Source organism: Heloderma suspectum, chromosome W (genome assembly GCF_057233095.1).
Source record: "Heloderma suspectum isolate Gila_16-S chromosome W, 16-S_ref, whole genome shotgun sequence".
NCBI lineage: Eukaryota > Metazoa > Chordata > Lepidosauria > Squamata > Helodermatidae > Heloderma > Heloderma suspectum.
In genome coordinates this window covers 46,079,381-46,092,550 of record NC_139475.1, presented here as the reverse complement: position 1 = coordinate 46,092,550, position 13,170 = coordinate 46,079,381, and the positions used below count along the sequence as shown (strand labels likewise).

General features: G+C 47.4%; 2 protein-coding genes across 5 annotated transcripts in view; one reads left to right on the top strand and one right to left on the bottom strand.

The window, feature by feature from the left end:
• The window catches only part of LOC146333976 (amyloid-beta A4 precursor protein-binding family A member 3-like), a 47,387-nt gene extending 41,014 nt beyond the window's left edge, over positions 1-6,373 (bottom strand). For all 4 annotated transcript variants that reach the window (XM_084825073.1, XM_084825069.1, XM_084825068.1 and 1 more), the window contains exons 1-2: positions 6,346-6,373; positions 3,905-4,186 (exon numbers count right to left, since the gene is read on the bottom strand). Coding sequence is in view for 1 of the 4 variants with exons in the window: in XM_084825074.1 (XP_084681200.1) it covers positions 3,905-3,980 (76 nt within the window). In the remaining 3 variants the exon portion in view is untranslated. The remainder of the gene's footprint in view (positions 1-3,904; positions 4,187-6,345) is intronic.
• A 47-nt stretch (positions 6,374-6,420) lies between these two features.
• On the top strand, positions 6,421-12,836 carry LOC146333975 (UPF0449 protein C19orf25-like). The gene is made up of 3 exons (XM_084825219.1): positions 6,421-6,498; positions 11,143-11,320; positions 12,624-12,836. Exons 2-3 carry the CDS (start codon positions 11,185-11,187, stop codon positions 12,818-12,820), a joined length of 333 nt encoding a protein of 110 aa, XP_084681345.1. The 5' UTR covers positions 6,421-6,498; positions 11,143-11,184; the 3' UTR covers positions 12,821-12,836.
• The last annotated feature ends 334 nt before the right edge of the window (positions 12,837-13,170 follow it).

Genomic DNA, 13,170 nt, shown 5'->3' with positions numbered 1-13,170 from the left:
AGTCCCCAGCTGGACAAACAGAGTGATTCAGTATCAGGCAACTTCCGAAGTTCCCCACCACAAAGACGGGCAGATACGTGAAGACTTTCAATCCTTGTCTCTTTTCCTTTTGGCCCAGAGTGGTGTTGGGGGTCAGGACAGAGTTGCCAAGGAAGCCATGGGAGTGTTACAAAAGAGGGAGTGCAGGAGGAAGTGGCTAGTCCTCATTGTCATAACATCCAAAGAGTCACACCATGAACTGGTCAACCCAGAATTGTCTTCCCTTGACTTGCAGCCACTCTCCAGTCCCTCCAGCACAGGCATTTTTCCCAGTACCTGGTCTTTTTTGAACTGGAGATGCTGGGAAATTAAACCAGGCGCTGAGGTTTGCCCCGCTCCCCCTCCCCAAGGGAGTGCAGATGAAGTCTAGACATTTTCCCCCGCAGAATGCTGCCTCCACTCCCCTTATGCAGCTCCTGCTGATGTGGGTTTTCCGGAAGAATTCAAATTGGAAACATTTCCTTTGCATAGGGAAAGTTGCATTGGAAAATTTTCCATTTGCATCAGAAAATGTTCCTATGCCCTAGAGAGTGATCTAATTTGCGTATTTTACTTGTATTTAGTAAACAACACAGCTAAAAAAATCAACTCCCCTGTGTTCATTTTTTATCCTGTTAAACCTGAACTATTTAACCTGAACTATTTAACCTGAAATATTTGAAGGGGGGGAATTTTATTTCATATCCAGATCAAACTTTGTTCTGCCAAATGTAGCCACCGCCACAGCTTTGTCATTAGCTTGCTGCAAGATCGTCAACAGTACAAGACTCCGGCAGTAATCGACACACCATCAGATGCACGTCTTGGGTTTCTCCACAGTCACATAATGTATTGTCGTCAGCCAGCAGCCCCACTTAAATAAATTCATCTTACACCTTGGTACCCCCACCCTCATCCTGTTCATTGTCCTCCAAACTATATAAGGCAGAATATTTCCAGCGGCCATTTCTTCCTTTGTTAAAATACTCAAGTCGGTACGCACATTCCTCCATTTACTTATCCGATTCTGTTCTTTGGTCCCCTCTAGGATATTAGTTCTTGACATGAAGCTCTTTCTAGATCTAAGTCAACAAATTGGGGCAGCAGAGGATGAGATGGCTAGATAGCATCACCGATGCAATGAATATGGACTTGAGCACGCTCCGGGAGAGAGCGCAGGACAGGAAGGCCTGGCGTGCTATGGTCCATGGGGTGACGAAGAGTCGGACACGACTGAACAGCAACAACAATCCGCTCAAAGGGTGATGAGAATCAGTCTCTTGCTTAGTTCTTTCGGTATCTGCTTCTACTTCCCTTTAATCTTAGGTGGAGCAATGCCAACAAGAGAATATAGTTTATTAACGGGCGTCGGTTTGAGGCATCCCGTCACTATGCGCATTGCCTCCTTCACAGCAATATCTACTTGCTTCGCATGTGCCGATGCGTTCCATACTGGTGCTGCATATTCAGCGGTAGAGACACTCAAGGCCATACCTGATGCTTGTAACGTAGCTGGCTGGGCTCCCCATGTATAGTTTGTCAATCGTTGGATAATGTTATTCCTAGCACATACTTTAGCCTTGGTATTCAGGCAATGTTGCCTAAAAGAAAGCATTCTGTCCAACGTAACACCCAAGTATTTAGGTGTTGGGCAATGTTGTAATCCATTCCCTCTCCACGTAATATCCAGTTCAACTCCTGCATCTCGATTACGAAGATAAAAGGCACATACTTGAGTTTTACTTGGATTTGGTTTTAAGTGATTATTATCATAATACCACTCCAGTTCTTCTAAAGCCCGTGATAATTTTAAAGCACACTCATTGAAACTTGGTTCTTGTACGGCCGCCGCTGTGTCATCCACATATATGAACATTCGTGTATTGGCCGGGGCGGGTTGGTTGTTAGTATATAGATTATATAAAATTGGAGAGAGTACGCTGCCTTGTGGTAATCCATTCTTTTGCTTCCTCCATCTGCTGTTCTTACCATCCAGAGTCACATAGAACCTTCTATTTTGAAGGAAACTCCCTATAACCCTGGTGAGCTTATGGTCTCCAGTAAAGTTGTCTATCTCGCGCAGCAATTTTCTATGATTGACTGTATCGTATGCCGCAGTAAGATCAATGAACACCACTCCAGTAATTAGTTTTCTTTCATAACCATCCTCTATGTGTTGTGTGAGATTAAGTATTTGTGTGTGGTGCAGAGTGGTAGGCGGCAGTATTGCAACCAAAACTCTCCCCATGCCCTGAGTTCGATCCCAGCGGAAGCTGGGTCTTGGGTAGCCGGCTCAGGTCGACTCAGCCTTCCATCCTTCCGAGGTTGGTAAAACGAGTACCCAGCTTGCTGGGGGAAAGGTAGTCACGACTGGGGAAGGCCATGGCAAACCACCCCGCTACAGTCTGCCATGAAAATGCCAGCGCAAGCGGCGTCCCTCCAGGGGTCAGCAATGACTCTGTGCTTGCACAGGAGGAACCTTTCCTTTCCACAACATGACCTTCCTGGTCTAAAACCAGCTTGCTCATTCATGATCTTTACATCAACAGTCTCTGCCACTCGATTAAGAGTCATTAGCTCCAACAACTTGTAAAGATGACAGAGGAGTGACACTGGTCAATAGTTCTTTGGATCAGTTGGTTCCTTTCCGGGCTTCAACAAGGCTACCACTCTAGTCTGTCTCCAAAGCCTCAGATTCTTAAGTTCAGTAATAGAGGTGTTCATCATTTGCCAGACCCACTCCAAGGTATTAGGTCCAAACTGTTTTATCTGTTCCGCCCTTCAATCATCAATGCCCGCGGCTCTGTCTTGCTTCTGACTCTTTATGGCTCCTTCTAATTCAAGTATTGTAAAAGGGGCAGTGAGGAATCTGTCCTTTCGCTCTTCTGCTCTGGTAGCCAGTTCTCGTTCTTTTTTCCCTTGAATTTTCCCATTTTTCAGGAGTTGACTAGCTATTTGGTCTGCTTTTACATTGGTTTGGTTTGTTGAGGTTTAAAAAAACCTCATTTTGTAAGTTCAGTTTAAAAAACCTCAACAAAGGGGGGAAATTAAATCACGCTTAACGTGACTTAGGGCGTGATCCTATGCATGCTTAGACAGAGAAAAGGCCTACAACTCCCAGCATTCCCCAGCCAGTTGGCTGGGGAATGCTGGGAGTTGTAGGCCTTTTCTCTGTCTAAGCATGCATAGGATCGCGCCCTTAAACGTTTTATAATGTAGACTTTTTTTTAATGGGAATACTTGTACAAATTTAAAGACAACAGCATGTGCTTCCCCTACAGTGTTCAAGGGTGCAATCCTGCACATGTTTAGACAGAAAAACGTCCTACAACTCCCAGCATGCCCCTGGCTGGGGCATGCTGGGAGTTGTAGGACGTTTTTCTGTTTAAACATGCGTAGAATTGCACCCTAACACATATACACCTTTAAGGTACACCTTCAGTTTCTCTGTCACAACCTATTTTATTTCACTTCAAAACATTTCTGTATTGTAATATATGTATCCTCTCACATACTGGCTAAGGATAATCACCTGTCAAACATTAATTACAGCTTTCTTTTTGAACGAGTCAAGTTTGTAGTCATTATGGCTGCAAACTGCCAAGCTTCCCTAATACAGGATTTGCAGTTGGCATACATCCTTTTTGTAAGTTCAGTAGTAAAAAAAAAAAATGAAACATTTTCAGTGGAAAAAGAACGCCTTGGACAGATTTCCACCACAAATTGCAGGATGTCCCTCCGCTCAGAAGACAGCCCCCGCACACACAAACACACACACACACGTGCCCTTTGCACATGCTCTATTGTGGCTATAAACACACAAGGGATTCAATGCTGGATCCTTTTTTTTTTTTTGCAGTTATGAAGGCTAAAGGAAAAAGCTTACCCAGAGATGCCCTCAAAGGCCCTGAGGTATGCAAGGACCCTGTGTTGCTCACCTCCCACACCATGGGGGCAAACATCTACAAGGAAGACCCAGAAGTGGCACTGAAGCTGGACTCCGAATATCCTGAAGGGTGAGCGGCAGCATCATTCACGCTGGGCTTCATGAGAGGTAGAACAGGCTAATGGTTGGAGACTGGGTTGGAGAGGCAAGGCTTCTGGGATTCCTTCGCTGCTCCAGTTAGCAAAGACGGTAGTGAAGGACCACGTGTGTGTTTCCACCATTCTGTGCAAATGCAGGAAAGGGCATAGGGTTTGGTATCGGGTACCAAATTCAGCTGTTTGTGAGCATTGACTTTCTTTCTTAACAAGTCAAGTTTCTGGTCCTTATGATGGCCAAGAAAGACGTGAACGTATATGAGCAGTGCCTGGCAGAATCCCAGAAGGGAGGCTTTTTGGCTGAGGGATAAAAATACGCAGTCCTATGTGTGTTTAGACAGAAAAAAAGCCCTACAACTCCGAGAATTCTAGGGCATGCTGGCTGGGAATGCCAGGAGTTGTAGGACTTTTTTCTCTCCAAACATGCATAGGATTGCCTGCTCAGAAGTAAATCCTAGCCTCAGGCTGCAGTCCTGTGCACACCTGTGCATAAGTCCATCAAGCACAGCAGGGCTTGCGCACGACTGAACATGTATAGCATTCCTGTAAGACCATCTAGTCCAACCCCCTGCTCAATGCAGGAATCTATAGTAGGGTTGGAAGGGGTCTGTAAGAACATCTAGTCCAACCCCCCATGGGCGGGTACCCAGCATAATGGTTAAATCTGGGTCTACTTGATTATGTAGGTTTCCTGAGATGCTTCATGGCTGTCCCTATTTCTTTGTGGCTTTCTTTTTTTGCCTTTTCCCCCCTTCCAGGCTTTTCCAGATGTATCTTCGGCCCCCCAAGAAGTTGGAAGAACTAGATCCGGAGACCCAGAAATACTGGCATCTGCTATGCAAGCTGAACATCCAGCAACAGTACAAACTAGCCAAGGTCTGGGCACTTTGATACAGGCAGCTGAGAGACGGACCGCAGACACTTCTCAGAAACTGCAGACTGCTTCATTCCTATTATTCTTTTTCTAATGTAAAGATTGACCAATAAACACCCCTCAATTTTGCAGCTGGTTCTTAAGTCTTTCCTTGTCTTAAATCTTAACAGATCTGCACCAGGCTTGGGCAGACTTCAAGCTTGAAAGAGTTACTTAAGGTGCGATCCTACGCGTGTTTAGACAGAAAAAGTCCTACAATTCCAAACATTCCCCAGCCACTAGGCACTGTACATTTAAAAAAGCAATAAATAAATAAATATATATATATATAAAAAGCTACACATGCATGGGATTGTGGGATTTTTTCTGTCTGAACATGCATGGGATTATGGGAATTTTTTCTGTCTGAACATGCATGGGATTGCACTGTTAGTTTTTTACCATGGGTCAGGCTTCCATAATCCGGTGGATGGGGCAGATTACCCCCACCCAGCCTTCCACCACAACTCTACAAAGGGGAGATGGGACAGGCAAAGCCCCTGCCCTCTTAATCCCCTTGTTATCTTCAATCACAGGTTGGTGATAACAAGAGATTTCTCCCCCACTCCTCCCCAAACTGCTGGTAGCCTCCAAGACACGGACAGGGTTTGGAGAGGAGCCCATGCTTCCATGCTCTGGAGTGGGGGTATGGGGTGGGGATAGGTGCTGGCTGGAGTGGGGTCAGGCATGGGGTAGGAAGCAGGCAGGTAAGGAATGGGGGCTCAGAGAGGTGGAGCCATTTAACTTCTGCTGCTCATGAGCCATACACAGAGATGACCTTCATACACAAGAACAAAGGATCACTGGAGAGGGAACACGGGGGGGGGGGGGGCAACGAAGATGACCAGGGGTCTGGAAACAAAGCCCTACGAGGAGAGATGGAAAGAACTGGGCATGTTGAGCCTTGAGAAGAGAAGACTGAGGGGAGATAGGATAGCGCTCTTCAAGTGCTTGAAAGGTGGTCCCAGAGAGGAAGGCCAGGATCTCTTCTTGATTCTCCCAGAGTGCAGGACACGGAATCATGGGCTCAAGCTGCAGAAAGCCAGATTCCGGCTGAACACCAGGAGAAACGTCCTGACTGTTAGTGCAATACGACAATGGAACTGATGACCTAGGGAGGCCTAGGAGGCGTTCAAGACGAGGCTGGACAGCCACCTGTCGGGGATGCTCTGACTTGGATTCCTGCATTCAGCAGGGGGTTGGACTCGATGGCCTTGCAGGCCCCTTCCAACCCTGCTATTCTGTGATTCTATACTCTTTTTTCCTATCTCTCTCGGCACCCTTCTCCCTCCCTCTCCAGTCCGCTCGCTTAGAAACAAAGGAACCATAGAGCACCACCGCAGACACGTGTAGTACACCGCCGCTGCACTCACCCGTGCCCACAGGCCGACACGTTCGACGGGAAACCGGAAGTGGACGGCCTGAAGGCGGAAGCGCCAGCCCAGGTGGGGCGTTGCCCGATGAGGGGCGTGGTCTGCGGGCGGGAGAGAATCAGGTGGTGAGAGGAGGGGGAGGAGGAAGAGCAGGTGAGAAAGGAAAGGGGGGTTATTTGGGGGGCGGGGTAAAGGGTGGGGGCATGAATATGGGGAGGTTTGGGGGGCTTAAGCTTTATGGGTGGTGTGAATGGGGGAGGGGAGGAAGGACCAAGGAACTAGCCCTTATTGGGGTGGGGGCTTGAGAGAGTGGGGGGGTGCAAGGGGGGGTTGGGGGCTTGAAACTGCATGAGCTCTTTGTGGGGGAAGTTCCCTGGGGGTGGGGGAGAATAGTATTGCCGGTAGGGGGATAGTAATACATATGGGAGAAGTTGGGGGGGGGGTCTGCCTTTGGTTTGTGCCTAGGAGAGCAACTTCGGGGGAGTGTGACCAAGAGAATGATCCCTATATATTGGAAACTGGTTGTGTTTTGAGGAGGGATATAAATGTGGGGGAAGTTTGGGAGGAGTTGTCGCTTGGGGGCGGGGGTTTGTGTTCTTTGTGTGTGTGTGGGGGGGAGACCCAGCAAAGGCATTGTTTGTGGGTACGAAATGATGGGGTACCTTTGGGGGGGTTAATCTTTATGGGGGGTTATGAGTGGGGTGAGGAGGGCTCAAGGAAATGGCTCATATGGGGGAGGGACCTAGGAAGGATTGTGTTATGGGGGGCATAAATATGGGCTTGATTTGGTGGGGAATGACTGGGGGGTGCAGGGAGTCAAGGAAGGGTCCGTATGGGGGGGGGGAACCAAGGAAGTTGCTTTTGGGGTCAGGGGTATAAATATGGGGGAATGTTTAGGGGGGTAATTTTAGGGAGGGGCTTGTGCCCAGGTGGAGGAAGGAGGGACCCAAGAAGAGGCTTATTTGTGATTGCCGAGGCTCAGAATGAAGAATGGAGGGAGAAGGCAAGGTGAAGGGGGTTTGGAGGGGGAGTTCGATCTGGGGGAGGGAATCCTCCTAGAGGAGGGGGCAGATGTGGTTGGGGGGACCTGGTGAAGATAAGGGGGGTGAGGCTGTTCGGAAAGGCTTCCTCTTGGGGAGGTGGAACGACTCAGGAAAGGGGGATGTGTCTGATCATGGGCGGAGGGGGTCAGGATCCTCTTAGAGGAGCAGAACGATCTGGTTCGGGGTTTAAACTAATGGGGGTCAGGCCAGGATGGGGGGCGGTGAGCAAGAGAGGCAATTTTTGGATAGCCTTAGAGGAAGGTGGGGTGTGTGGTTATCCAAGGTGGGGTACTTGGGAGGTGGGCTAGAAACTGAGAGGTGGGGTAAGCTTGGCACAAAAACGGGGCGGAGGTGCTGGCAGATAAGCAAGGTGTGAGCAGAGAAAACCTGATGGAGACACAAGAGGCAGGGAAGACGAGAAATTAGACCTTGTTGGAATACATATATGGGGGGGGGGGACATTCTACATGTGGAGGGAACCGGTGGATGCAGGTATGACGGGGGGCATTTCTCCTTGGGGTGTCTGGATTTCAGAGGAGCCACCTTGATTGGGGGTGGGATTGGGGGTGGGGGGGTCTTATTGAAATGTGTGTTGGGGGGGTGTTGCATTGGAGTGGGTGTGGTATCTGCAGAACCGGTGCTGGTGTGCTTTGGGTTTTTTTCCTTCCTCTTTTTCTGCATGTGTCTTGCATCACCATCCTTTGGGGGGGGGGGGACCGCAGAGACGGTGCTGAATGTTCTGGAACCCCTGTTCGGATGGATGGGCTGTCCTTCCCCATCAACCTAGGTGGGGCACTTTAATGTAAAAAGAAGATGATTTCCCCCCCAAATACCCTCTGCCTCAAATAAGGCAGAGTTGTATTGCAAACACAGATCATATACATAAATCTGCAATTTCATTGTAATGGCTGATGAGACATTTCAGAAGGTTGCGCGACCCTGTGAATAGATTCAGCTGTTTTGTGGAAGCGGGGGCGGGGGAGATATTAATTCAGTTAATTGCATTCCCGCCCCTTTCTGCAGTAGGATAACAGCAAAGCAAGGGGAGTCTCGGGAGGCATTTTTGAAGTCCTTTCCGCCGTGGGAGCGGATTGGGAAGGGGCCTCACTGGAGAGAAAATAGATGGGGTGGGGGCAAAGTGTTCTGAACCAAGATCATCTGGAGGGTTCAGAGGCATTTTGGTTCAAAGCCATTTCACTGGCTCAGGATCCTTCATCATGACGATTTTTCTCTCTTCCGTGGAACAGCTGCCTTGGAAATTGTTGCTTGAGCTTTCATCCTGTTGTAAGAAATCAATCAAGTTAGTTTTAATTTGTTGTCAGTTCGATGTGTAACACCTACCTTATGCTGAGTCAGCCCAGAAGAGCAAACTCTAGCATCAATGTATCCCAAAGACATTTCTATTTAGACAAGTCTTCCCTGACTAGCCAGCCACGGTTGTATTGGCATATTTTTTTCTTTGTTTAAATCTAGTTTCTAGCCCACAAGAGTGCAAAGATGGCACGCTGATTTTGAACATTTTAGTTCTGTATTTTGATTTCTCTCCCCCACCCCCCCCATTCTATTGTTCACTACTTGGGAATGTTATGGGATGTAGAGTGGTATATAAATCTAGTAAAAAAAATGAGTAAATAAATTATCTAGGATTTAACTGGAAGCACCAGGGATCAAAAAGGGGACCTTTTGCATGTCAAGTACGTACACTAATCCTTCCCTAAGATTAAATCTGCAAAAAATTGCATTTGATTTAAACTACGGCTTGCGGGGCGGGGGGAGAAATATCTTTGGCTGCTTCAAAACGGACAGGTCCGGCCACTACTGGTAATCAAAAGACAGCCCTCCTTAACATTCTTTTCATGGTAAGGAAAAAAAGACAGAAGACGCAATGGGGGAGAAAAAAAAGGTTCTCTGATTTTTTGTACCATTAGAATAGGGTTTTCAGTTAAAAAAAAAAAAAAAGCTGTTAGTTTAATTTCCAGGGGGGGGGGGGCACCCTTGCCCCTGAGTGCTGCTGAATTTGCCACAGTTACAGCAGAAAACTAGCTATTTTGCTTGAAAACAAGGCACCCAGTAGACTTTCCAGGAGCGTAATTCTGCTTCCAGACAAATCCCATGCACCTTGTTTTCAAGCTAAATCAACAATGTGGCAACTTTTGCAGTGGGAGGACGCAAAAAAGGCGGGGGGGGGCACATGTGGTCTGCGTGTTGCTGACACAGCTTTTAACCAAATAATGGATTAAGGTCAGTAATCAGCAGGCTTTCGAGTTGGACAGGACTAGGAGAAATGGTGTCAGTGGTGGTTACACCTGCTATTTTGACCTATGAACAGTGCTGGTTGTTGTCTTTGAGTACACAGCTGGGCTTCCAAATGTAGCAGATGGGTTGACCTTTTCGTTGTTTCAATCAAGTTTCTAGCCCCATAAGGCTGCAAAGATCGGCACATGCTGCATCCAGGTTACAGAATCCAGTATTCGACGTGGAATGGGGTGTGTGTGTATTCTTCCAGTGAGGAACATATATGCCAGGAGTGGGCAACTCCAGATGTTTTCTTCATTGGCAATGCTGGCTAAGGCTGATGGGGCCCTCCAGATACTGTGGCCTACAAGTTGTTCACCCCGTATATATGCCCACCCAAGAGACTTAGCCTTTCCCATCACGTTATCTCGGTGGGACAAGGGAGCCATTTCATCAGTGCACCATTGTTGCGCACCAGCCCATTTTAGCTTAAAGCTCTTACAGCCAGTAACTAACCTTTAGGAGGGGGGAATATGGAGGAAAAAACTGCAAAAGCTAGAAACCACCAAATCATTGGTGGTTGGCAGGCGGAGAAAGAGGGTGTGGCCAGGAAAGGGGGTGTAGCCATCTAGGGAGCGCCAGGGGGCCAGGTTCTGTAGCTTTGCATTTGGGGACAAATAGAAACCGTTGACCAAACTGCTAATTGAGCTTATTTATTTAGATATCTATTAAATTTTAAAACGCATTCCGAAGCAACATACACACACAGTGCAGAAATCCATGATTAATATGCTGGGGGCGGCAGACTCAACATAAATCATAATCAACACAATAATACAAATAAACATAACATCTAAGAACAATACCATATGAAAACACAAAATCCTCTGGGTGCCTCCTCCGAGGGATGCTTGGAGTGCAGCAACAAAAGAGATGGCCTTCTCAGTGGAGGCCCCCCAATTGTGGACAGATCTCCCTGACGAGGCCCACCTGGTGCCAGCATTGCTGTCTTTTTGGTATATTTCTCTTCTCCCAGGCACTTGGCAGCATATGATGAGTTTTTAAGCGGGTCCTGAATTTGTCTGATGGTTGATTGTTCACAATTGTTCTTGATATACTTTGTATGTGCTGTCTGTTTATATGTTTTTCTGTAAACAGTTTTACACTTTGTATAATCTATTTTAATGGCTTTTAATTTTTGTCAACCGCCCACAGTGCTTCAGCTATGGGGTGGTATAGAAATGTAATAAATATTAATAATTAATAATAACACTTCCACACCTGGAATAAACACCACAAAAACAGCCCACAACTACTGAGCTGTAACTTATGTCCAAATGCCTGGGAAAATAAGTATGTCTGTGCCTGGTGCTGAAAAGATGACAGTGTGGGTGCCAGATGGGTGTCCTTGATCCATGTCATATACTTTTACTGGGATTCCCATTCCTTTGTGGATCAGGTCCTGTCTCTCTCCAAGCCGGTTGGAGCGTATCTTTAACCCCCCACGCTTCTGCCCCAGTCTCTTCTTGTTCCAGTGCCCCTCGGCACCTGTTTCCAAGCAATGACCTCAAAGGCTAAGAAGTGGGGAGTGCTCCCCACACACCCCGAGCCCCCCAACACGGAACAGATTCTCGAGGACGTCCAGCGCACCCAACCCAACGACCCTGTCTTTGTCCTCCTGGCTGAGCCCAGCGAAGGTAATGGGGTCTTGGATTCTTTTCATCCTTGTGCCATGTGGTATTGTGGAGCAAAAACAGAGGAAGGGATTGGATTCGCCAGGCTGGTTATTTGGTGCTGTGTTTAGAAGGATGTTCACAATTTATTACTATTCTAAAGAAGACTTGCACAATAAAACATGAACACACACTGAGATTGGGTACAGTTTTTCAGCTTTTAAATGTTTTCATGTTTCATAGTTTTTTATGTTCCTTTTTTGGGGTGTTACAAGTTTTATTGTTTCAAACTGCTGTTCACCGCCTTGATGGCTTTTTAGCAAGTAAAGGCGCAGCCCTAGGCATGTTTAGACAGAAAAAAAGTCCTACAACTCCCAGCATTCTCCAGTTAGCCATGCTGCCTAGAGAATGCTGGGAGTTGTAGGACTTCTTTCCTGTCTAAACATGCGTGGGATCACACCCTAGGACAGTATATAATTGTTAATAATAAAATACATAATAAATAAAATTCCATCAATAATTTTTTTAAAAAAAGATAACGTGAAAGGCATATCTGATATGATTCAAAAGCTAGAGAAACCACATTGAAGTTTTGAAAGCGAAGGATTCTTCTTACAGTATTCAAGAAACGGGATCCAGTATATCATAACATCTTTTTCTTTTGTTCTGGTTTAGCCACAACAGCAAATTCCCTATTTTTTTTCCTATCTACTTAAGAACATAAGGGCATTAGAAGAGCCCTGCTGGTTCAGACCAAGGGTCCATCTAGTCCAGCATTCTGTTCACACAGTGGCCAAACAGCTGCCTATGGGAAACCCACAAGCAGGACATGAATGCAACAGCACCCTCCCACCCATGTTCCCCAACAACTGGAGTACATAGGCTCACTGCCTCTGGTGCTGGAGGTAGCCCAGAGCCATCAAGACTAGTAGCCATTGATAGATACTTACTTATTGTAGGTATAATTCACAGCCACCATTTTTAGCATATGTAATTCTTGCTGCTGTAACCATTTAAGACAGGAGTGTTGAACCTCTTTCAGTCCAGGAGCCAAATTGGAGCAACATGCCAGTGGTGGGCGTGTCTGAAGGCAAAATGGAGTGGGGCCAAAAAATGATCATGTTTTGGCAGATTGCTCTTATTGCCAGTAAACTAATTAGTAGGGGAGGCATTTCAAGCTTTTAGAATGGAGGAAAAACAGCACAAAAGCCAGAAACCACCAGTCGGAAGAAAGGGGGTGGGACCGGGGTGAGGATCTGCAGGTCCCAGGCAGGCCAGATACGAGAGTGTTTTATCTCTCCCCCCCTGTCTTTCTGCCTGTCCTCAGATCTGCCTACTCCAGCCAAAAACGAAGACCCTGAAGCCAAGCGAGAACGCCTCTACCGGCTGACCCAGTCCTATGTGGAGATGAACCACCGCCTTCAAAAGGCCTGCAGCCTGCTCAAGGAGAAGTGTGAGGAGCTCAAGCTAGCCGGCGCAACCCTGGAGCAGGGCATCCTGGAGATGAAGCAGAGGGCCTTGTGAGACACTCGTGGGGAGATGCCCGCTGCCAGCCAGGAAAGCCAGGCAAACCAAACATAGAGGAGTCAGCAAGCCACCCCCCCACCCCCCTTGCAGGGTTGTGCCTTGCTTGAGCTAAAAAAAAGACTCACCGCTGTGATGTGATTTCAGCATGCATAGGCTACCCATCTTGAACGCCGCCTATGTTTTTGGTTCCGTGAACATGTGCCAAAGCCAGCTGCCCGCTGCGAGCCTCTCGAAGGCCAAAACCTCCTTGCTGTGCTCACCTTGAAATGCCCAGTAGCATGGTTAGGCTCGTCCCTTGTTCCCCCCCCCCCCCCGCCTCATTCGCGAGATTCACTGCGTGGATCCTT

Coding starts and splice junctions, on each gene's coding strand:
- LOC146333975 (XM_084825219.1), top strand. CDS start 11,185: ATGACCTCAAAGGCTAAGAAGTGGGGAGTGCTCCCCACACACCCCGAG. Junction 11,321..12,623: donor CCTGGCTGAGCCCAGCGAAG/GTAATGGGGTCT, acceptor GCCTGTCCTCAG/ATCTGCCTACTCCAGCCAAA.